At 37.5% G+C, this 25,212-nt stretch overlaps 1 protein-coding gene across 1 annotated transcript in view; it reads left to right on the top strand.

Moving 5' to 3' along the window:
• The window catches only part of bcl11ba (BAF chromatin remodeling complex subunit BCL11B a), a 38,746-nt gene extending 22,728 nt beyond the window's left edge, over positions 1-16,018 (top strand). The window contains exon 3 of the mRNA XM_038290663.1: positions 13,336-16,018. Coding sequence (XP_038146591.1) covers positions 13,336-15,338 — 2,003 coding nt within the window. The 3' untranslated portion in view covers positions 15,339-16,018. The remainder of the gene's footprint in view (positions 1-13,335) is intronic.
• The last annotated feature ends 9,194 nt before the right edge of the window (positions 16,019-25,212 follow it).

Here is a 25,212-nt window from a genome sequence, read left to right as displayed (position 1 = left end):
TCAAGTAAATCTCTATCACAATGAATATTTTATTGAATATACATCTAATATGTAATGTGTCTTTCTACAGCTGTTGTATTGCTAAACTCTCACAGGAATCCATGTTAGCACAATATTGTTGTCATGATGGGTTTGTGCCTTAGGCAACGATCTCTCAGCGCTTTAAATCCTTGATGACCAAGCTACACCTTTTGGATAGGAAGCCACCACTGCCTTGCTACAGGTTTGTGCAAGCTCCAAAAACCTGAGGGAAGAATTCCGGCTGTGCAAAAAATGTTTCCCATTATCTTCTCTCGGTACCTAAATAACCTAAACAAATTATAACCATAAAAAAGATTGTTGGAGTGACAGAGTGTATTATTTTCTTTCAGATCTCCAACCAGGCTCCCACTGTTTCATTGCCAATCACATTATCATTTATACCATAAATTGGGAGGTCATAAAGGCTGGAGAAGCTCTACTGTTTTCAATAGATCAACATAAAAAGAGAAAACATTGTCATTAAAAACAATGTTCTGTTGACTCTGTTGAACTATTTTGGTTTATCTAATATCTGGTGCTTGGTCTGTGAATAGAAAATATCTAAGTTAGGTCTTTTAACATAAGTCAGCTCTCCAGATTTTTAGTCGGACTTAACAGAGTAGATGAAGAAATTGTGCAATAAAAGTTTTGTGTTGTATACATTAAAAATGTTGCTGTTCTGAATCCTTCAGATATTGCTGTCATTCCAGCCAAAAGCATTAGTTCACTTGTGCTTTTAAAAAGAAGCAAAATTGTTTTCTTGTTGCACTTATTCCTGGCTCTCTGTGGTCTTCTTATATGTGATTCTGGTAATGTTATGTGATAAGTTTCTAATGAATGAAAGATCAAGGTGCTTAGACAACTCATCTTTTTGTTGGTTGATGCAGATTACATCTGCATCAATACAGCTTTGCAAATAATTTACAACAAGGTTTTTTTCATTGGTGCCGAAAAAAGTCCCCCTGTGCAAATAGGGGTAATTAACCATTATGTAAGAACTGATGTTATAAAGTACAAATATATTGTAATGAGTAATAATTTGTAAAAAGTTGTTTTATCTAAGAAGACTTTGCAAACTCCAAACTTTCTTTTGCATTTGAAGCAAAGAAAATACCTTTTCCGAAACTTATCTGATGTTAGATGCCAGGTTTTTTAGGTTTTTTTTTTCAGAGTATTCAGCATTATCTTGGGTATATTTCTTTCCATCTCATTCAGCTCAGGCAAAACTTTTAGGGCTTCAAATTTAAGCCATTTATGCTTCGCCCTACCATTTCTGTTTGTCACACTTTTTCTTATCTTTTCTTCTTCTGTTCTTCATTTTTATACAAACGAGTTTGTTGATGCTGCAGAACCAAAGGCAAGAGTTTTTGCAGCATCTCCTTGATACCTTCTGGGGAAGAAGAGTGGGATAAAGAGGGCGATAGATACCCCCTGAACACAAAACTCTTTGGTTTGTATCAAAGCTTCGCCTCACCCCTGCTGACACCCTTGAATTATTCACTTAGAGGAAAAGATAAACAAAGCTCACCAGCTACAGTTGTTCTATTGATTTCTCTGGGCAACATCACAGATAACAAAAAGAGGGCTGGAGGAGAGGAGCTGGGATGTTCCCGTCTCTGGTTTTCTTTTTTTTTTTTTTATCTTTAAATGAATCGATAACATGTGTAGTTTTTCTCCTAAGAAAGCAGCCTCTGTCCTGTTTCCCAACACAACAAGTAATGAATTTATATGATAGTTTTATTTGATGTTTTTTACCCTGTGAAAGCTGTTTGTGTATGTGGGTCGTCCCATGTGGCAACGGTTTATTTTCTACCTGTTGGAGGGGCTAAAATTGCCCCCGATGTAGGATAATTTACAATGCAGAGCGAGGCTTGGGGCTGGCCAAGTAAACAATGCTGGCTGAAGGCCAAAAGCTGGCAGCAGCCATCTGATTAAAGACATGCAGACCCCTCCTGGTTCTTTCTTCTCCTTCTTTCCTTTATTCACCCAGAAATCTGGACGTACTGTTAATAAAATAACTTCTGTGGAGACACTTGAAAACAGGGTTATTGATAATTTCAGACAAGGTTTACGGATTTGTGGCTTTTATGTGATGTGTAAAGATGCTGTCTGCACATGTTTTTGCCTATCCTGGACCCCCTAACTGGCCTGCGGCACCATTTCTAGGCCTACAAATAAAAGACAGACCTGCATGGAGAAAATTGCAGGTTACTGTGTGGAGAATTTTCTCACTCACTGTTGCTGCTTGATCAGCATGGGGTTATGCTCTGTTTCCCCTCTCTGCCATGCACTGAGTAGCTGTATCTTCAATTCAGCGGTACATTGCAGTAGATTACAGCCACCCGTGTAGCCGTTTACAGTGACTGCAGGATCCTAACTGTTTTATGGAACTGTGATTGGTCAGTGGATAAAGTGCGACCAACTGCCGACAGGTCTCAGCCCTCTGAGGGCTTCTTCCCATGGTTTGTTTTAGCTGTATAGCACCATCCGCTTTCTGGGGGGAAATCAGATCAGTGCATCCATCGAGATGACCAAATGAACAAGTCACATGCGGAGAAATCAGCTCCTGTAGTAAATGCTCTGACCTAAATGGTCAGTTGTTGAATGAGATCAGCATCCAGCTGACCCATGTTCTGTGTCTAGCACTATCATGAGTGAAGAAACACTCCCCCTAAATGTTATGTAATCCAGAATAAAAAAATGGATGAAGTTTCCTTGAAATAAAACATAAACATAATCCCGTAGTTTCTTAAAAGGACATTTTTACAACATGAAATAATTACATAATTACAATAATTTTGGCTTTTGCCTAAAGCATCTGTAGCCTTTTGACATAAAACTACTCCTTTAGTTTAATTATGTATGTTTTAGCATAAACTAAGATGCACAAAGAATGTTTTTATCCTGAAAACCAGGATTGATATTTTATCAGTAGAAACACTAAAGTCTATAAGGTGTAGACTTGAGTTTCCAACTATTAATACATCTGCAGTTGTGCAGGCATTCCCATATTCCCTTCAAAAACCAACAACTTCATGTTTATAATTTCCAAAATATAGCAGTACTCCTTTACGTTTTCATTTTTGCGCCTTAGGTTGCCACATCACATTCCAGTCCCTCATTATGGTGGCTGGGTTTGATCTCCATATATTAGGATCTTCAATAGAAAGATTAATCCTGAAACAAATTAGTATCTATAAAGATGAATTTAAGATTAAAGTAGCCATGCATGGGATTATTGGTTATACCCACTAGGGTCTGCCTAGGTGCAGCCCAAGTAGGTTTGATTGGATTACCCTCTTTTCAGCCCACCAGCTCCAGGAAGAGATTCAAGAGTCAAGGTTCATTGCAGATTGGGAAACTGTCAGAGAGGATGACGTTGATGGTTGCATCCTTTTGCTGAAATGAAAGGTTAGGAGTCAAGATCAACTGAACTTACAAGAAAAAAAGGAGTAAAACAGGGTCTCAACCTTGTAGCTAATGGTAGGTGCCTTGCAACTTTTTAAGTGTTTTCATTGATTTCACACAATTGCAATATATTGGTCAAAAGTGGGACTCTCCAAATCTTGATTGAATGTTGAAGAGGTAATTTAGTCATTTATTTCAGGTAGACAAGGGATGCATCTAGAAGTTGCATGGAACTGGTCCTTAGGGGGTGCAGTTTAGTAATGCTAATTTTGAATTGATAACCTCTGGACTCTATGGGCTGCATTTCCAAACGCTCCCCTTCTCATATTCCAAATCTTGTAGTTATGTGGTTCCAATGCTGGAGTGGTTCCCAAACTTTGCTTTTTTGTTCATACACTCTGGTCAAACCCTGAAGTTTCTTACTAGACAATTTAAATTGAACACTGATATATAAGTGAAGTGGTAAATTTAACTGTGTTCCATTTCTTTTTCATTTAAGTGCAGTTGAATTACATGATGTGGGTAAAGGGCTTTTAGAGTAGAAGAAATAGCATATAGATGAGAACAAAGGTATAATCAGCACAAGTGATTCTTTAAATTAGCTTTAATTTAACTCTTGCATTTATGTAATCCACTTTGAAACTGCGTGAGTCAGTCAGCATGGCTGCTGTTGGTTGGTTCACTATATATACTGTTACTGCGACTCTGTTAATATCACTGCACTCATCCAGACCTTATAAGGTGTTGCAGCACAGACCTGTCCCCTCATCTCTCTTGCATCCCACCATTCATACCCTCCCCTCATGATTTTTGGTCTGGATTTCCTCCACCTACCCCCCATTCCCCTCATTGCTCCCTCATCTCGCCGTTATTTCTGGATAAACAAGTCAACTCAGGCACTAGAGTTCAGTACCTTATTGTCTCTCTCTCCTTTCACCTAAAGCCAAATCTACATCACACAAATTTCCCAACCCACATCCATGATTAGTGTAAAAAATATATTTCAAAGGCTGCAGTCGCCTGAAAGATCTCTGCTAGCTCGGTGAGTTGAAAAGGTGAAGCTGATCAGAGGGAGTATTGTTGAATTCATAAACCTGTCTGCTCCAGTAAGAAAGAGCAGGCGAGCAGTGAAGGACCAGCGCAGACAGAGAGAAATTTTCCTTTTGATGCCGCTCTCAGACAAAGCTGTAATATGTCTTATTCAGACAGGAGAGGCACTGCTACATCACATTCTTGGATGGTTCTCTGGCTTGTGAGTGTTCCAGGAGACTCCCACTTGGCCGAGCGTAGCTTGGACGAGCCATCCGTTTGGAAAGGAGGGGGCTGTAATTTGGACGGGACAGGAGATGGGAAGACGAACAAGGGATCCAAAAATGTGCTGGACCACTGTCCCTGTCACATCAAGCTCATGGCAGAGTTTCTCTATTGTGGCTACGCCAGCTCTCCACCTGACAACATGTCAATGACTTAACCTGTACAGACAAATACACAGTTTTCACCATGGAAATATCTCTGAAAACTGAGGACCCACTTCAAATTAAACTGTATTACAAACTCATGGGAAAAAGAAACAGCATAGGCCCACAAATAAAGATCAACTTCTTTTGCATAATGGAAATTTCTTTTTTTTTTTTTTGCATTACATGAATCAGATTTATGGTCAGATTTATATGTCAGTATTCAGTATCATAATACAATGCATACATTACTTTGATGTTAGAGTGAAAACATTTCTGTGAGAATATTTTAGAATGTTGGTAATATGATGGAGAACGTCCAACGCTCAGTCATTATTTACAGAAGAGACACCATTCAGTTTAAATTGTTCACAGGAAGATCACTTTATCTGACTGTAATTTCATTCTTATTTATTTTGAAGTTTTAAAACACCAAAGATTTTGTTTTTTAAATGTATATTATACCACACAACATCAAGTTTAATGTCATAATGACAACCTGTTGATCCTATAGTGAATCATAAATGTGTTAATTTACTTTTCTCTAAACATGTATAGTTCAGACATCAAGAATTATGGACTGTTATTTACTCTTAACCAAGGCATCCCAAGTAGCTATAGTTTCTACAGTATTGATTGAAATCATCCCTATAAAACAGAGAACACACACCTAATATTTATTGAGCACCATTTTTTGTTTCAGTTCCAAATATTTCTTTCTACACATTTCAGGGGGCAAACAAAATAAAAGTAGACCAGCAAACACAGTCTAATGTTTGATTGTCCAATGGGACTTTATGTATTCTCACTTGTTATTTTTGCTCACTAAATTTCTAATTGCTTTCATTTAAGGGCTACTAATAAATGAATAAATAAATAAATTAAAAACATTTCCAATGAAAATGGAACTGAGGAGTCAGTGACCTGCCATAGCTATATAAACAGTCAGACAGGCATTAAAGATAGTGTTTTCTGTCACCGTGGGTTTAAACCAGCAGGTTTCACACAATGATTCCTGATGTATTGAACATTAGAAATTTATAGTTTTTTTCTGTTTGATGTAAATAGTTATGCTGTGGGCTCCTAGTACATACTTTTAAATGTTTTTATTCTATTTCCAACACCTTAATATGTTGAGTATGATCATCCATCCTTTGACTTTTGGATATATGTAAAGTATGATTAAGTCTTCACTGAACTTATTATTCAAAAATTGTAAACACTAAATAAAGAGTAAGAGTCCTGAAGCTTTTCTAAGGATTTGTAAACCATAACATAACATCTTGCTTTGGAAGTTACCTGGGAGGTGATGAAGTGGAACAAATCTGTCACATAGTCGTCTTGCAATGACATCCGCATTCGGAGTGACATGTATCAGGTGTTGTGTGTTTGTGTGTGCATTGTGCAGGATTATAAAGGCGGCTGTAGAGACCCTTGCCACTCCTTAGTTTCTCACAGGCTCCCCAGGTGCAGTGGTGCAGGCCAGTGTGTGGGATTAGCCGGTATGCTCTGGCACTCTCTTCTCCTAATCCCTCTAATTTGTTAACAGGGCACAGAGACAGCGGCACACACAAACACACACAGCTGTTTGTCTTGGATTGGTCTCGTTTTGACTGCAGAACTAGTCATATGGCGAGAGGGACTGAGGATCTCCCTTCCTGCCTTCCTATTTCTCTAATGAGCTAAATTCAATCTAATTTTGTTCTGATCTGTTCAGCTTTTCTTTCAAAACCACACCAATAAGACCCTTCTTTTCTTGACAAGAGAATGTACACACCTTCAGTGATAATCCTTTGTTGGTTGGATAATATGAGGAGATGGGCTGAAGCTAAGGTTTAAAAAAACAGGGGAGAAAGAAGGACAGACTAAAAATTTCTGCAGTATAAAAGATGGAAAATAGAAGCAAAAGGGGCTCAAGTTAATTTTCTTACATTTGAATCATGGTTATGGTTGCATCTTCATATCCTGTTGGATACAAACATATACTGTTTACCTTATTAAAAAATAATAAAAAACAACAATGAATGAACTAATTTAACATCATTGTCTGCAGTCCTAGCAGTCCAATAATAGCAAGTGTTTTTTAGAAAATTTTATATGAAAAGAAAATTGGATCAACCAGAAACTATGAAGGATCTATGTAGATTTATCTTATTAGATGATAGTTGCAATAGGTTCAAACGGCTGTAACTCTTTGGCAAGAGTCATTCTGACACAAACATTTATTTCATACAGGGGCATTTCCTTTGGATGGGACATTTGCATCCCTATTTTGAAGGGAATTAAATGTTTTAATCCCTTTACATCCTTTCATAAAAATATCTTTAGACAGAGTTTGCAAGACAAAAAAATATTTTCTTTAAAACCTTTGCAGCTCAAACCTATTTACTGGTTCCCAATGTGAACTAATTTCATTTGGAATACTCTGCAATAATAAAAAAAAGAAAAAAAAAAAAAAAAGAAAAATCTGCTGGATGGCAGCTCAGCTTGTGGCTTGTAGTCTGACAGCAAGAGCCTAAAAACCAAAAGGACTTTGGGGTTTGCCTCTTGGTTTTTGGCCAACAGCATCTGCGGTGATCCGAGCTTGGAGATGACTTACATTTCCCACCGGAGCTTCAACAAGACTTCTGGCTGGCCGGCGTGTCGTGCAGCAAGATAAATTCAGCTGTTAGAGCAAAAGATCTTGATGAGATTTAATTAAAGCTGCTGCTGCTACCGTATGTGGTCTTGTAACCATTGTAGTAGTGAGCTATTGAAGCCAATTTAAAGTGTGTGTCGGGCTGCACTTGAACCACTTCATTCAGAGCTAACAGACTATTTAAAGAATACTGGCAACGCGGCGCCGAGTGAGCTCCGCTTTTAAAATGATGTCACAGACACATGAAATAAACACCTCCTAATGCCTCACAAGCAACAACTAGCTCTGGTGCTGCTAAGATGTGTGCTACTTGACATGGCTAATACTAATAGAGAGCCATGATGGGTGAGTGAAGTTTAGGACAGAGAATATGACTAGTCAAATTTATTTTTCCTTTTTAGTTGGGGTTATTGTCCAAGCCATAATGAGTCAAGTGCAAGATAATAAATCAAGTTTGATAAAAGTTATACATCAACGTGCTGCAAGGATCTGGCTAATAAGTGGATGCAATAATCCACCTGATACTTACTACTTTAATCGCACACTTTGCAGCAATGCACACCCCCTCTGTAATTGTAGATATTTAACTCCCTCACTCCCACTCTTCCTCTCTCCGTCATCTGTAATAGCTGTGATTTAATTTAGCTATTTAACCTGTAATTCCAGCAATATTTATTGAGGGCCGAGGGGAAGAAAATTGGACCATTAGCCGCCCCAGATGAATACCCTGTGATGAAAATGAACGCCGCTAACTGCCAGTTGACCTCTGCACCTTTGCTTTTCTACTCTCTCTTCTTCCTTTTTTATTAGCAGCAGCAGTAGTAATTACAGCAAATTGAATCATAGTGAAAACTGGAATCAGTCTGTAATGAGAGATTTATCCTGTGTGGAAAAAAAATGGGGGTGGAGTTTTACCTGAAGGAATGAAGGGGAGGATGCTGAAATTAATATCAGCAAATATTATGGCTACACACTTTTAAAAGGAAAGTTGAAAATAAATCGAGCCTTCTTCTAGACAAGGGTTTAATGTTTTATCACGTAATGAAGAGATCTGGTCTTTAACAGGTTATGAATTATATTAAAATGTACCAAAAAAACTCAAATTGATATTATAAGCTGAATAATGATGAATCCAGAATGGTAGTAGAATAAAAATAAAACAGCCGCTTATGGGATTTTTAGAATCTCTTAAGTTTGACTTTAATTTAAACTTTGTTCATGACCCAGTTTGGGCCAAGCTGCATCTATTGAATAGCTGGACTCATATTTAATCCTTGATTTAAAAAAGGACTCCATAGCTGTTTAAACTGCTGCAAGGTCACCATGTCCTGTTGCTGCAAAGCAAGCCCAAACCATCAACCCCCGATCAAGTTATCTGATAGCTGGTATGAGTTGTTCTTGTTGTTACTATGTGTTTGGTTTCTCGTGCAATATTTAATAGCTCCAAACATTCATCCAAAGAACCAACTTCCAGATGTCATTTTTTCCCAATTAAAAGGTTTAGAGACCTTGGAGGTAGGATTCTTCATCAACCCCTTTAAAAAGTTAATCTTTGTTCAGTCTTCTTCAAATTGGGCTTTTCTGGAGTTTATTATTAAACATTCTAGCTGAGTTTGGTATAGTCTTTTCTGTATAAAGTTTGTTCAGTCTAAATCTCAGCTGAATTTGCTGTGATGTTCACTCTGAAAAGATCTACTGCTGCCTTTGCTGCTTTCCTATCGTGCATGTTTTCTTCAAATTGTCTTAGAATAGCCTTATACCCTCTCCCATATTAATGTGGCACAACAGCTACTTCTCTAAGGTCAATACCATTGTCCTCCAACCTTGACATTGTATTAGGGCACACCAGGGTTCTTCTCATGAGAAAACTGGCATTTTGCCTTTGACTATGAAAGCCTTGCTGCTCATTAAAGGCATTTAAGTGCTATAAAAAACATTTTCTTTGGTCATTCCATTAACATTCTGGCCCCTGTCTTTTTCAGTGCAGTGTAAAATCTGCTTTTTATTAGTAGTTCAGTATCACTGACACAGACACAGGCTGCAGTATGTTTCTACTATGATTTTTTTGTATCAACCTTTTCCATGTGATTGTTCCTTTTACTAAGAAACCTAAACATAATTACAGTATGCTTCAACATTAAGAAAAATATGAGCACTTTGTGTTTTGTATTTAATAAGCCCTTTTTGGAACAGCTTATTTATTTAATTGCAGGAGTAACAAGTAATGATCCATCCACACACGGTTGAGTACTAAGTAAGCACTGAAGCTTTTTCCTTCATTGTTTCCATTGGAAGGACAAACGTGATTAGCTACAGTGTTAGCCTTGTCTACGTATATCTAAACACTCCTCTTTGCGTGGAGCATTTTGGAGACATAGTAAGAGAAGCATGGCTGAGATGGTTTGAATATCGACTAAAGAGGGATGGGGGATAAACTGGAAAAAATATGTTAAATATGGAGGGGTCAAAAAGACGGAAAATATCAGAGAGAGTTTGTAAACACTGCAATAGATGATATGGACAGACCTCACCTTATAGGATAAATGTGAAACTGAGACTCTCATTAGTGAGGCAGAGAAAGAGAAATCAGATTTATTATTTGGTTCTAAAATTGAACAAAAACAAAGGAGATGAACTGTAAAGGCTCAGAGCAAATATTTCTGTAGGAAAATCATAAGATTATAAACCAAAAGCCTGGTGTGATCTGGAACCTTAAAATATGTGGCCGAATCTTATTTACCTTCTTATTTTGCTTTTTAAATGGGTTGAATTTCTTTTAGAAATAAACTCATTTATTTGTGTTTTATATTTCAAGATCTTATAAAGCCATTTGATTTATGATTTAATCTATTGAAGGAATAGGTTGAGCTCAGAGTCAATAATCAATGAGGGAGAGAAATAATAAGAACCTACAATTTGAGTAAGATCAAGAAAGATTGGTCAAAACTCTATTTAAACAGTTACCTTTAAGATCTCCTATCAGCAGGGAAATGTACATAAATACATCTTGATTTCTTATTTTTATTTAGTTTTTATCAAATCTAAACAAGGCTAAATATGTTTTTCATATTTGGGAAATTTTATTTATTTTTGTTACCAAAAGATTTTGTATAACTTATAATTATTATTTGATAATTATCATGGGTTTAGCACATGTTTGATTCATTGGAGACACTAAGGTTTGGCTGTATGACTGGCAGTCTCTGCCTCTTATCTGTTACACTAGATATGGGCCAAAGCCCCTCTGCAAACCTAATATTTCAGTGATGGAATAAAAGGAAGGAAAACACTTCAGATTTTACTCGTACTCGTACTCGTACTACCGGATAAAGCGGGAGACTTCAGATTTTATACTCGCTAAAAATGTTTTTGATATATTTTTCTGTAAATGGCAAAAGAAATTGGATTATTCTCTGCTGGAGTTATTGCAGTACTAGGGGCTGAAATGATAAAATCAAAGGTGAAAAAAATTTAAATATATAGATATCTATTTTTTTCCACATTTTTATTGCTGCCATAAAAACCAGATAAACTGCTCAAATATTCTGCTGCCTTACCTATTTATTCAGCTACATGTGAGTTTTCTATAGAATCAAAATCTTTACGACAATTTAATAGTTTCGTCTTAAAATTAGATGAAAATAAAGCTTTTTAAATAATTTTTCAGTCTTTTCTTTTTTTTCTTTATGTAGTTTTGTTCTATGCATCAATGCTTACAACAATAACAAATGTAATATTAAGCTACCGTACTATTTTTTGGCATGAACAAATATTCATATTAATACTAATAAATTTCAGAAATGTGGTTACATTTGCATTTTTAAAAAACAGATTAAATGTTAGAAGGTGTAAAACAATTCCCAAACATTAACAGATAATTTGCATTTATTTTCATGTTAATATATCAAAACAAATCTGCCTCAGCAGAATTACAATCACTTCCCTGACTGTTTTGCAGAACATTACAGTCTGATCTGCAGTCTGTGACTGAAATCAGATGCATTTTAAAACCAAAATATTTGGAATGCCAGGATGCTGCAAACATAAGATGGTTTATCGCCCAGCGAAAGTTCAGCCTTCGAGCCTTAAATGCTTCTATAAAAAGATATAAGTGAACTTGTGTAACCTTTACAGACATACGCAGTGTAAATACTCATACAGGAGATCATAATTCAAAGAGGTGTGTGTGTGTGAGTGTGTGCATGGTAACACTCAGAGAGGAGGGAAGTATCCATGTAGTGTTTTCTCCTTCCCTCTATGAAGCACAGCGCTCAGTGTTCGACCAAATAAAGTGATGAGAAGCTCCTTCGCCTTCTCTGCTTTTTCATATGGAAATAGAAAATAATGGGGTGATTAAATAGAGTCGTATATTAAAGTACAGCTGACATTAGAATTAGCATAATGTGCTCTCGCCTCAGGCTGCATACTTTATTTGCCATCTGCGTTAGACTCCCCTCCCCGGGGAGGGCGCTCTCTGTCTTCTCTCTCTCTCGCTCTCTCTCCCTTTGTCACACACACACAAACCAACACACTTCCCCCAGACAAAAACCCTGACCCTCTTCTTCCACTGTGACCAGAGACAAATAGTGTCTCGGTGCATTATTTCACTTTCTAAAACACACAAACACACTGCTAAATGACTTCAATGACCCAGGGAGAAGTTTCCAGAAAGATGGAGGCAGGAATGGAGAGAGTGAATGTTTCTTTCTGTGGAGTGTTAAGATTTGACACTAAAACAGCTTGTGAGAAACATGCACACAAAAGCTGAGACATGGGGAGCTGTTATTTTCACTGTACAAGTGAGAGTGTGTGAGTGTGTGTGAACGTCCTGCCTGCTATAATTAAGTCAAAAGGCCTTACAGGACGATAGAGGAGAACAGCTGTTCCACCTCCACGCTGCTCCTCCTTAATGCAAACACACTTACAGAGCGAGACAAACTCATGAATAATTAAGGGTTTATTATCATTAATAATACTCTTATTGTAATTAATATTATTTTATTTCAAATATTCTTTGTTGGTATTCTTTATTATGAATAAGAACATAAATTACAATGATTGCATATCAAACATATTCATGTAATTATATTTTTGTCATCTTTATTTACGAGATATACATGCTCCTTTATAGTAGACTCATTTTCAGTATTAGTGCCAGCGAACACAAACTGACAAATACACAGATATACAAATAAGGGTAACAGCTAAGGCAGCATGCTTTCCAAATTAGTGCAATAGGTCAAGAAAACAAGCCTTCACTGAATAAATACACAATAATAAAAAAATGTACAGCATGATTAATACATGTGAGCAAAAACAAAGACTAGAGCCAGCAATGAACATTGGTTAATTGCTGCTAATTTTTCACCTCTGTTTTTGGTAACAAATTATTTAATAAAATGTGTTGTGTTTCCTAAAAGGTTAAAGATTTTAATTTTTGAGTATACAATATACCTTTAATCAATGAGCTTTTAAATTGTTTGAATAAATAAAAAACTGCAGTGTATAAAGATGTTTACCTTAGTGATAAATTAATCATCTCTTGAACCTCTTAAAACACTTATTACTGTGGGCTGACCCCATTTTACTGTGAAATGCACATGGGAAGTACACGTTCTCAGCTACTGCGAGTTTTACACAGAATTAAGTAAAATGTATTGCACATCTCATTACTTGAGCTGAAAACATTCCCCACTACAAATAAGGTAGTAATAATAATTTGTTAGTGTTCGTGCAAAGATAAGGTTAGATTTAGTTTTGGTATCATATTATCAACTCTAAAAGGTTTGTTGTGCTTTTGTGTGTTTGCAGTTGGCAGAGATGAACCCTCAAACTACATATGTACCACCTGTAAGCAGCCGTTCCCCAGCGCCTGGTTCCTGCTGCAGCATGCCCAGAACACTCATGGCATTCGCATCTATCTGGAATCAAATCCCTCCAGCACAGCCCTCACACCTCGACTCACCATGCCGCCACCCATGGGCAACGACTCAATCCCACAATCCCCACTCACCAGCTTTCTAGGGGAAAATAATCCCTTCCACCTGCTAAGAATGACGGGGCCTTTACTCAGAGAACCACCCCCAGGCTTTGTTGAGAACCGTCTCCCCAACACACCACCGTTTGTCAGCCCACCTCCCCGCCATCACCTGGACCCCCATCGGCTAGAACGCCTTAGCGCTGAGGAAATGGGCCTCATCTCACAGCATCCCAGTGCCTTTGAGAGGGTGATGCGGCTTACGCCGATGGCCATGGAGTCCCAGTCAATGGATTTCTCCCGGCGATTACGTGAACTGGCAGGGAACACTAACAGCACTACGCCACCACTGTCTCCCAACAGGCCAAACCCTATGCATCGACTGCTAAACCCCAATCCCTTTCAACAAGGCCCTAAATCTCCCTTTCTAAGCACTCCACCATTGCCACCATTGCCCCCAAACAGCACCACTCCTCCCCAGACACAAAACAAGATCAAGTCCTGTGAGTTTTGTGGTAAGACGTTCAAGTTCCAGAGCAACTTGGTGGTGCACCGGCGCAGCCATACTGGAGAAAAACCATACAAGTGCCAGCTGTGTGACCATGCCTGCTCTCAGGCAAGCAAGCTGAAACGCCACATGAAGACACACATGCACAAGGCTGGATCCATGACAGGGCGCTCAGATGATGGCCTCTCCACCACTAGCTCTCCAGAACCAGGCACCAGTGATGTCACTGGTGAGGGCATTAAAAATCGTGATGGTGATTTTCAAGGGGAGGGAAATGAGGAGGAGGAAGAGGAAGAGGAAGAAGAGGAACTTGAGAATGAGAGTCGACCAGAATCGAACTTCAGTATGGAGTCAGAGTTCTACAGGAACAGGGAAAATGGTTCTAAACCTCCTTCGGAAGAAAAGACATCTCTCTCCCTTGAGAAGATGGTAGATGGTGGGGCTATTAACTCAATTCAACAATATAATAATTTGATAGTTGACAATCGTAAAAGGATGTCCTTCTCCAAAAGGGCCTCTGATGGCCAGAGGGACACTGGAGATGAGGACTCTGTTGTTGGAGAGATGGATCACCACCAGCAGGAAGAGCGGACAACCATTAACGGCCGGAACTGTGGCTCCGGTGACTCTTTCTCAGGCTTGTTTCCTCGAAAGCCCACCCCCATCACCAGCCCCGCTCTCTCCAATTCCTCAAACAAGAGGATCAAGATTGAAAAGGACTTGGACATCCACCAGGCACCACATATCCCTTCTGAGAACGTGTACTCCCAGTGGTTGGTGGGCTATGCTGCCTCTCGCCACTTTATAAAAGACCCTTTCTTAGGCTTCACTGATTCCAGACAATCGCCCTTCGCCACTTCGTCTGAGCACTCATCGGAAAATGGCAGCCTGCGCTTTTCGACACCTCCAGGAGACCTGCTTGATGGTGGTCTATCTGGCCGCAGCGGAACCGCAAGTGGGGGAAGCACGCCTCATTTAGGTGGAGGAGCTGGCCCAGGTCGACCGAGTTCCAAGGACGGGAGGAGGTGCGACACCTGTGAATATTGTGGGAAGGTGTTTAAGAACTGCAGTAACCTGACGGTGCACCGGCGCAGTCACACAGGAGAGAGGCCCTACAAGTGTGAGCTGTGCAACTATGCATGCGCCCAGAGCTCAAAGCTCACCCGCCACATGAAGACGCATGGCCAGCTTGGAAAGGAGGTCTACCGGTGTGACATTTGCCAAATGCCCTTCAGTGTGTATAGCACTCTGGAGAAACACATGAAAAAGTGGCATGGAGAACATTTGATGACCAGTGAGGTCAAAATTGAACAAGCAGAGAGAGCCTAAGGTACATTTTTAATGCTCTGTCATTCTTCTTAGACTCTAAAAAAGACAACAAATTAAGGGGGTAGCTGGATACTTTTATATTGATTTTAGTTTAAGTTTGTGTTTTTATTAAAAAAAACTGCCAACTGAGAAAAAAAAATGAGATCTTAACTGAAGCTGTCTAAACTGCCTCATTTGGCATTCATTTTTAAACAATCAGTCTGACGAGTTTTAAATGTGTGGAGCCTTTAACTGTGCAATAATTTCTGTATTTATTGGATTTTGTATTTTGGCATGTGCAGGTACATCCTTTTTTTTACTGTTTAGTTTGAGTTTCGCATTTCATTAAACACACATGACATCCTGAGAGTTCTTCAGCAATTTTAAGAGAAATACAGTTTACGTAGGTTATTTGTTTTGGACATGGCTTAAGGGAAATGTATATTAAGAAAATTGTTTAGGGTCTAGAACAGATGCCAAGTTCAATTTTTGTTTTGAAAGTTAATTGTGAGTGCTAGAGTGAATTTATTTTGCATAACAATATGCGGACAACAATCTTTTTTGGCATTGTAGTATGAAATGACTCTAAGAACATGATTTAATTGGATATGTAGAAACGAGTGTCATAGCAAACAGTAAATGTCAAACAAAAGAGGATCCCAAGATTCATTAACCCTGAATATCGTAACCAGCCTGAGGAAACAAGACAGCTGCTGACTGCAACAACTCTATGAAAACTTATTAGGTTTCACTCTAACCTTACTACATTATACACCTGTGCATTACATTTTTCACCAAGTCCCATTACATTTCGGTGTTAAAATTAACCAGTAGGGGAACGTGAAGCCATGTCAAGTACACACAGAGAGATAGGACAGAGAAACAGAAAGACCACATAGATGTCTCAGGGTAAAATATAACTGCTCAATTTTTGTTTTTACCCGCTCTTTCCTATGCTGCCTTTCAATGACAGATTTCAACATCTACAAATAGACATATTTAGCTACAAAATATATATTTCATTTATTCCAAGGAGGAAAGTTAAGAAAGTTGATTGGATATCAGTTTAAAAAAGATAACATTTCTGGAGCTGAAATCTTTAAGAATTTCACATATTCTTAGGAGTTTCAAGAGCAGCATTCTTACTTACATTAAAATTACTTAAATATTCTCTATCACAAGAGGATATTTAAATATCTCAGCCTCTGTTTGCTTTAAGCCATTCCAACTTTATAGTTGCACTTCTCCTAGAAAAATAAATAAATCACATTTATTTCAAATGCAGACCGTTATCAGAAACCGGCACTTTACGATGTATCATCCATTGCACACAGACAATACAGCTAAGCGGGACAAAGGGTGTGGAGCTTGGGATCTACTGATGCTTGAGTGCCACAATAGGCCTAGCCTATCCAAAAGCTGGCACAAAAAATGTAATAAATAAATGATGGGAGTAATAAGAATATTAATTTATTCTGGACATTTTGTGTACTGCCATTCAATTTGACTTGAGTGTGCCTTGAATATGATCTTCCTTTTAATTGTCTGAGACAAATGTTATGCTTTCCCTGAATCACGAAATTGAACAAAGAAAATGTGTAATTTAAAGTGGAATTTAACACTTAAAATAAAAAATTAGAAAAAAAAACAATGTGCTTAGGTTTAGCATTAGCAGATTACCCTGCACAATAACAATGTGTCTGTGTGTATATATGTATGCATTTGTACATATAAATGCACAACCTATATGAATATATATAGATCTATATCAAATTCGACACTGACAAGGCCATGAGTTTGTTCCACATCCGGATCGTCAGGCAGCAGATAAAAACCTCACAAAAACTGGAGAAAAATCAGGAAAAACTGAAACTAGAGCAGAATTTAGTGCACTCTGTCTTGAAGAAGTTTACAGTATTGACACAAGGATTAAAAATCTCTTTGTGTGTGTAAAACATTTTTTTTAAAGATTGTTTTAAAACTTTTTAAGTTCTTTTTTCATTGCTTCTCATTTTTTGTGACGGGTTTTGATATATATATATATAAATATATATGAATATATATGACATTTTTCTGGTTTACTGTAAAAGTATAACAGTATTTGTAATATTGGAGAATGCCTGGGCATTTTACAGAAATGTAAAAAAAAAAAAAACGCTGTTTTCCTTATTTTTTTAAATATCTTTTATTTTACAGTCCAATTTAAATTGTGGGTCTCTAAAACTGTTTTCTTTTGTTTATTTTTTATTTCTTTTTGTTTTTTGTCCATGTAACTGTAAAAGTCATGAGTTTTAGTAACCTTTCTTCTGGCTTGAGTGTAAAGAAATAAAAAAAACTAAAAAAGTGGGAAAAAAAGTCTGAGCTGGAACGATTTGCAGATGGAAAGTTTAGGGAATGTTGTTTCCGGTTTTCTGGAAGAATCATGGAGAATCCTGACCTGTATCTATTTTTCTTCTCCTGGAATGGATTATTCTCCATGGCTGGTTTGAATTACATGTGTAGGCGCTTGCTGTCGTTCCTAATGAGCTTGTCTTTTTTTTTTTAAATCCTGTAGGCTGTGTGCATCTTTTGTGAATGAATAGGACTGACTTTCTGACCAATCCAACTCACGGGCTGCCATGATCTGTTTGTACAAACAGAACCTGATCAATTTGTACTGTTGTACTGAATCATGTTGTACAGAATGGGATCAAATAAAGGTTGTTAAACAGCCTTTTAGTGAAAAAAACACATCTTGATGTTTTGGTTGTACATAGTTTTTTCTATGACTACTCTGTTTTACTTTAATTTGTCCTTTCTGTTTGTGATTTCTGACCGGCACTGGCAGTGGCCTGGATGTGGAACGCTGGGGGTTCTCCATGTCAGTTTCCAGGCCTCAGCATGAGAACAGAGCACAAATACAAGATGTTACAAACGTCTATCTTGCTTGTCTGCCTCTTTTTTTGATTATTCAAAATCATTTCACAGAAAACAACCCCTGATTCTAAAATATAATAAGAAATTTAATTTTTCGCTGCAGTATTTACTGCTGTCCAAACTAGGGCACAGAAGCAACAACAGTATGAACAGCTTTCAGTGAAAGCGGGTTAGAGTGAAAGCATCTCTGTAGAAAAGATCTTTTTGCTGTTAAGTTTAAAATCCTCATATTTACTTTAAACATTTTTTCTCAGGTCCAGCCATTCTGTCATCTTCATTTTACATACTATAAAAAAAGTTCTAAAAAGAGTTAAGAAAAATCAAATATTTTCAAAGGAAATGTTTCTACATGTTTTTAAAACACCTCCCTGTAAACACATAAATTCTCGAAATGTCTTTATCACAGTGAATACACAACATAAATACGTACATAAAAGTGCTGTAGTAATTACAGTATTTCCACACTATTTATGTAAAAGTTCCAGGCTTCTTGGTAATTTACATTCATTTTGAAATATGAATACATCCAGTCAGCAAGGTTTCAGATGGCCCTTGTGACAATAACACATTTTAATGAAGAAAGGATACAAGGAAGAAATTACATAAGAAAGAAAGAAGGGAATAAGCAAATAACAAAGATATAAAAATATAAGGAATCCAAGATAGAAGGACTTATAAGAGGAAGAGAGGGGAAGAAAAATAATTTTGGAGATGGATGGAAGAAAGTAAGGAAGTAATTACAAATAGAGCAGCAACTATGAGAAGAAAAAGGAGGCATGAGATTGCAATGACGAAGAATGATAGAAGGACAAAAATATAATGGAGAAAAGGAGAGGGAAAAGAATGAAGAATGGATGGACACAGGAGAAGAAACTGGTAGGTATAGAAAAGAGAGGTTTCAACATTAAGACCACTATAGAAAAAAGAAGTTAAAAAAAAATGTTTTTAACACTTATCTCCAGACTTGTGAGACATTAAAGTCAGTCATACTTCTCCAAGCTGCATATAAACTCTGTAACTATACCAGGCCTGTGTGTGGCACCCTAACTCCAAAAACTGAGAACTAAGCATAGGTGTAAAGATTTGGTGGTATTATGGCACCATCTTATTTAGAAAGTTGTGTATTGTTATTGACTTACAAGCATAAGAGTAATTTCCATAAGGGTACAGAAGTTAAGAAAATATTTTTTCAATCATTCACATGTATCAGTTAAAGGCTCTCTGTACTACCAGCTCATTGAAAAGTTTCTCAAAATGCACTTGTCAGCGTCTTATTTCCTATTTCTTGTTTATGCTAATGGCATATGCAAACACAAATACTGAACAAGTCAAAGAAGACATAATATGATTTAATCATGTCAGAATCTTATGCAGTAACAAACAAATTTTTACTAATTCTTACGTAATATGACTGCAGCACAGCATATTGTTTAACCATACATTTAAATTCATTGACTTATAGGTATGGGACTTTCTACGTTTATATTAAAAATTTTCGCAAAGGGATTTCAATAGAGAAGGAGGTTACTTAAACATGTGTAACAGTCCCGCCTGAAAGTGCATGTGAATAAATGCAACTTTTTAGCATTTTCTTTAATACTTCAAATATTGAATGAGAAAAACAAAACAAATTTTCTTATTTTGAGTCATCACGAATGGTTTCAAAACAGTGAATTAAAACAGGATATAGAATTAAGGGAGCCATAAGCAATGCAAGGTAAGGCAAAGCAAGTTTATTTACAGCACAATTCAGTACAAGGACAATTCAAAGTGCTTTACATTAATTACACAATACAATAGAAGAAAAATAAAAGCAAATAAAGATAAAAAAAAAAACGATAAAAGCAGGTAGTGAAACAAATAAAACACAGTTGGACCAACACCCTGTCCACCTTAATAAACCTAAACTGATAATACCTCAGTTAACAGTTTAACTTCAACTTCTTGAGTTTGTTCCAGACAAGAGGAGGATAGGAACTAAATGCTGCTTCTGCATGTTTGGTTCTAGTTCTGGGTGTACAAAGTAGGCTTAAACTAGAATGCCTGAGTGGTCTGGGAGGTTGTTATATTGACAACAAATCTGTTTACTATAAAAATATACTATAAAAATAGGGAGTCCATAAAGTGAAGGCTGAGAAGGGTCGAAGGGCTCATGTTAAGCTGGAGACATGGGCGTCTGTCAATCGAGACTCTAAATGAAGACTTAAATGATGATAGGCTGTGCTGAGAGGCAACTTCACATTCATGCAGTCACATTCACAAAATCCCACCTTTACACCAACAGGCCCCACTTAACAATTCTGTTATCGATTCCCAACAATAGATCCTATAGGCTCTGGGGAGCACGACTTAAGTCACGTTTTTTATGCAAGTTACACATTCATTAAGCAAGTATCACATGACCAGGCGTAAGTCTAGAAAAGCAAAGCAAAAAATATGGCGTCCCATCGGGTAAAGCTATCAAAAGTTTGGCTTTATTTTAAGGAAGAGAAAGAAAGCAATAATGCGCTTTGCAATCATTGCAAAGTGGCAATTATATCCGTGGGAAGAAAAACATCCAACATGCAGAAAAAACTGCGAACACAACGTGGCATACATTTTAACGAATGCTTTGTTTGATGCCTTCCGGACAGAAGCTAAAATTTTGACCAGCATGGAAGGCAAATCTGGTGGTAAGTAGCTAGTTTTATATCACTGGCTGTGCTTAATGTGGTTCCTAGTAAATCATATGCCATTTCTGGAAATAAACCAAATTTCTACCTCTCTTTAGGGTTATTAAGAGAGTGTACCTTTCTCGTTAATCCAGCCCTACTGGTAGCTGGAATTCTTACATGATTCTAGCTATTGCAATGGATGTAACGAAACATGCTACAAAGTTGCTCTGCAGTTCAGGGAGCGAGAGAATTGTCATGCTCGTTTATTTACTAAATCAGGGGGAGAGGAGTTTATTTCCTGAAATTGTACAATAATGCTTTATCATTAAACAGATTCCTTCTCCATTAGATTTAAATGACTGTGACTAGACGGATAGCCTGGCTGGTTTAGAGGCTGGCATCTTAACAAGTTCATTGTTAACAGAATCGATAAGAGAATCGATAAGGAATCAAATTGTTTCACATAATCGATAAGGGAATCTGAAAATCTTATCAATTCCCAACCCTAGTATAAATGCTGCAGATGTGACGGCCAGCTTGTTTTCAGAGCTCTAAATGCATTCTAACAACCACAGGTGGGCATGAGCATCCAAAGCAAAGCCAGCAAGCCTTATCCACCTCCAGTACTTTAATATTCTTACTCTAATGCCCTACATATGTAGGTCTTGGCAATAGTTGGCTGCCGTTGTGTGGTGCCCGGGGAGCAGTGTGGGGTTAAGGGTCTTTGCTCAGGGAGCACAGGGAGCCACCCAGAGTGGCAGTCTGTGGTAGTTGGGCTTGAACTCAGAACCTCAGGATTCCAAGCCTTATGCCTTACCCCCTAGGCCATCTCTCCCCTGTGATCTGTGACGTCCGGCCCAGGTATAACTTCTGACCCAACCAGAACTTCAGCCCAAACCAGGGCCTGCCACAGCCAGATCAGGCTGTGGCACATCTGACCTAATCCCACTCTCAGCAGTATCTGTATTGCAAACTACTTTCACTTTATCAAAGACTTGCTACATTCTGATAGGAACATTGTTTAACATGATATATTCCCTCTCTTAACACATTCAGCATCCTCAAAAGTATTTTTTGTCCATTTGACTTCATTTGTCAACTGAAGTGGAGGCATTGATGCTTGTTAAGTTGTTACACTTAGCTGTCGCTCAGTGAGATTCCCCAGAAGATATAACAAAATTGGGAAAAGGTTCTGATAGTTAGATCAAAGCCAGATAAGCACTAGACAAGATTGTTCTTTTAAAGTAAGGGAATTAAAAAAAGACAATGTATAGAATGAAGCTCTGCTGCTATGACAATTTGAATGACCGCAGCAAAAAACATGAACATCTACATAGCATCAGTGCAGTAGACAGGATAATGATTCCTCCTGAAACAAGGCCATTATTACTTTCAGCACCTGCTTAGACATTTTCACATTTCTTCCGTTTTTCATTTTCTGATTTAATTTCATGGCTCCATGATGAACAGAAGAGAGAGAGAGAGAGACAGAGACACAGAGAGAGAGGGAAAAGGGGGTTTCCGAAGCACAATTAGTCGAGGGAGGCATGAGTGCAGAATCGGACAGACCCGGGCGAGTTGTGATTTGGCTTGAGTTTCAAGGCAAATGGGTAATTAAGGCTTTTCCCTGGCCGGCCCGCACTTTGAAGTCCCCTACAGGGGGGATTATCTCAGCCAAGAGAAAGACAGTGAAAGTGAAGTAATGAGACCCAGGAAGAGGGGGAGGAACTGAGTGAAGTAGGCAGTGAAGCCTTGATAAAGATGCAGATAGAAAAAAATTTAAAAAATCTAAAAAAAAATTATGAAATTACAGAAGTAGATAGAAAACACTGCAGGCATAATTGTGAAGATAGTAAAACTGTTTTTTTCGATCCAAATATTTGATTTAACCTCTACAATATGTTGCCAATTCCTGTTTTTTAACGTTGTAATAAATCAAATGTAACAACATTAACTCATGTTTTCTCACTAAATTGTTTATTAATTTCTTGAGAGCAGTATGTCTGGGAAAAACATTATTTAATCATAAACCAATAAGCACTAAATATTTTAAAAAGTCATTGTTTTTTGGGGAGGAGGTTTTACTGTCTGTGCATTAAGCAAAAGTGCTTGAATGTAATTGAAATGAAAAATCTATAACCTTTTAGAGAAAGACCATCAATATCATATAAAAACTTTAAAGGCTATAAACTATGAAATGGATGTTGCATGTAGGTGCAAATGCACTGGTGATTAGATAATCATCAATGTTATTACTTTTAATTTATACAGCTATTTGGGCAGTTTCCTGCTCTAGCACCTGCGGTTGTGTGCAAACTGTAATGTGAAAAAAAACCATAAAACACCCAGAAAAGCATTCCCATATACAGACTATCAATCTTAAAGACCATATAAAGACATTTCTAGACTATTTTGAGTCCATCGTTGGCCAGGCAGGAAAAATTTGTTGAGGCACCTGCAAATCTCCCCAGTAGTGGAGATCCCAGCAAGTCCGCCCCAAAGTCAGAGGGTGCAGTCCAAATAAAGGACAAAATGAACTTGGTTAATCCATTCAGTATTTAATTAAATTTTATGACACAATGGTAAGAAATAGGGGTAAACTGGAGCCAAAACACATGTTAAAGTGCCCTCTGATGACTCAAAAACCGGTGCTAAAGTGCTCCCTACTGTGGTGACGATGTGTTATATGTGTTTTTTCTTCCTGCCCTTAAAAAAGTCTGCATGTGCCCACTGAGTCACAGAATGACTTAAATCTCCAATTTGCATATTTGGTCATGTGGTATAGACATATGGGCAGAAGAATATCTACTTTGGGAAGACAAAAATCTAAGTAAAGAGTTACAAATGGAAGTTAAAAATACAATTTTTATTAAATTCATCCTTTGGTTAAATTTCATATTTATTTATCTTGTGTGGTTTTGGGAAAACATTAAAGCAATGAAATTATTTCATAAAATCCAAATTTAGGGATTACCTTTAGTGTGACAGTGTCAAAGAAAATACAAAAAACCCCGAAACAAAATCAGTTCATCAGCGGCAGCTTTGCACACATGTAGTTAATTTGCATTGTTTACATAGTTCTCCTCTCTCCTCTGACTACTGGTGGGTTGGCAGGAAAAGCTGCACACTGCGTAGGGCAGAAAGACTAGCGCTTTACGACTAGTTAGCTAACTTTTCAATTATTAGTTTTGCTTTGTGGTTGGAGGGTCCAGAAAACTTCTTAAATATAGAAACAATGTAATTTAGTTGCCAGCAGTGTGCACCGCATGTTTGAAGAAATCCAAAACAACTCATTGTAATAAAGGCGCCTTATTAACTATGAAGCACAACGGTAGCAGGTGGATGATTGGGACTAATTTCATAATTGACCCAAAACTCTACATGGATGAATTAACTGAAACAAATGCTTTGTTTTTAGTATGGTTGTGATTTTTATCAAAAGAGATACAGTACCATTCACTTTGCAAACAGGCTGCTGACATGTGACTTCACATAGAGTCTGGAAGAAATTAACTGGTCCGGAGAAATTCACTGGTCACATATTGGCATAGTAATTCTTTAATTACTATGCCAATATGTGACCAGTGAATTTCTCCGCTGTGAGATCAATAAAGCTCATCTAATCTAATCTAATCTAATCTAATCTAATCTAATCTAATCTAATCTAATCTAATCTAATCTAATCTAATCTAATCTAATCTAATCTAATCTAAGACAGGAAACAAAGCAGTCGGACTCCGCTGTGTGTAAAAATACCACTGCTCTGTATTGTTTAGGGTTGCTTTAATAATTTCCAAAGATAAAATGGGTTATCATATATCACCTCAAATGAGGTGGATTATCTTTAAAGTGTGCTCAAATATATATGAGTGGCCATATGGAGCTGAGGTGATGGACTCTGAAATCAAATAAATAACTAAGATTGCAAGAATGTAATTTGGTGAAAGACTTACCCAAAACATGAAAGGAACCAATTTTTCAGGACCCAAAACTAAACTCCTTATGACCGCATTTTCCACCTGCTAGTTAGGAGAGACAGAAGAACACTTTTGAGGAAAAGCCAGAAGACTTTGAGGCATTAAGGGTTATTCCTATACAAGTATGAACCTGACAGACAGTTGGAATACAAAAGCGAAAATAAAATCTGCATACGATGATTGTCATGCTGAAAATTAATGAGCTAGTTTGTCCCAGCTATCATGGTGTGGGCTAACAGCTGTGGTTATTAAAATGTTTGAATTGAGAGGCATTGATTCTTTGTCTCTTTGGTTATATGTTACATGCTATATGCATATAATATTGAATAACTTTTGAAGTTAGCTTAC

This window comes from Cyprinodon tularosa, unplaced genomic scaffold, assembly GCF_016077235.1.
Source record: "Cyprinodon tularosa strain WSP-4 unplaced genomic scaffold, ASM1607723v1 ctg286, whole genome shotgun sequence".
NCBI lineage: Eukaryota > Metazoa > Chordata > Actinopteri > Cyprinodontiformes > Cyprinodontidae > Cyprinodon > Cyprinodon tularosa.
This window is presented reverse-complemented; position numbering and strand designations above follow the sequence as displayed.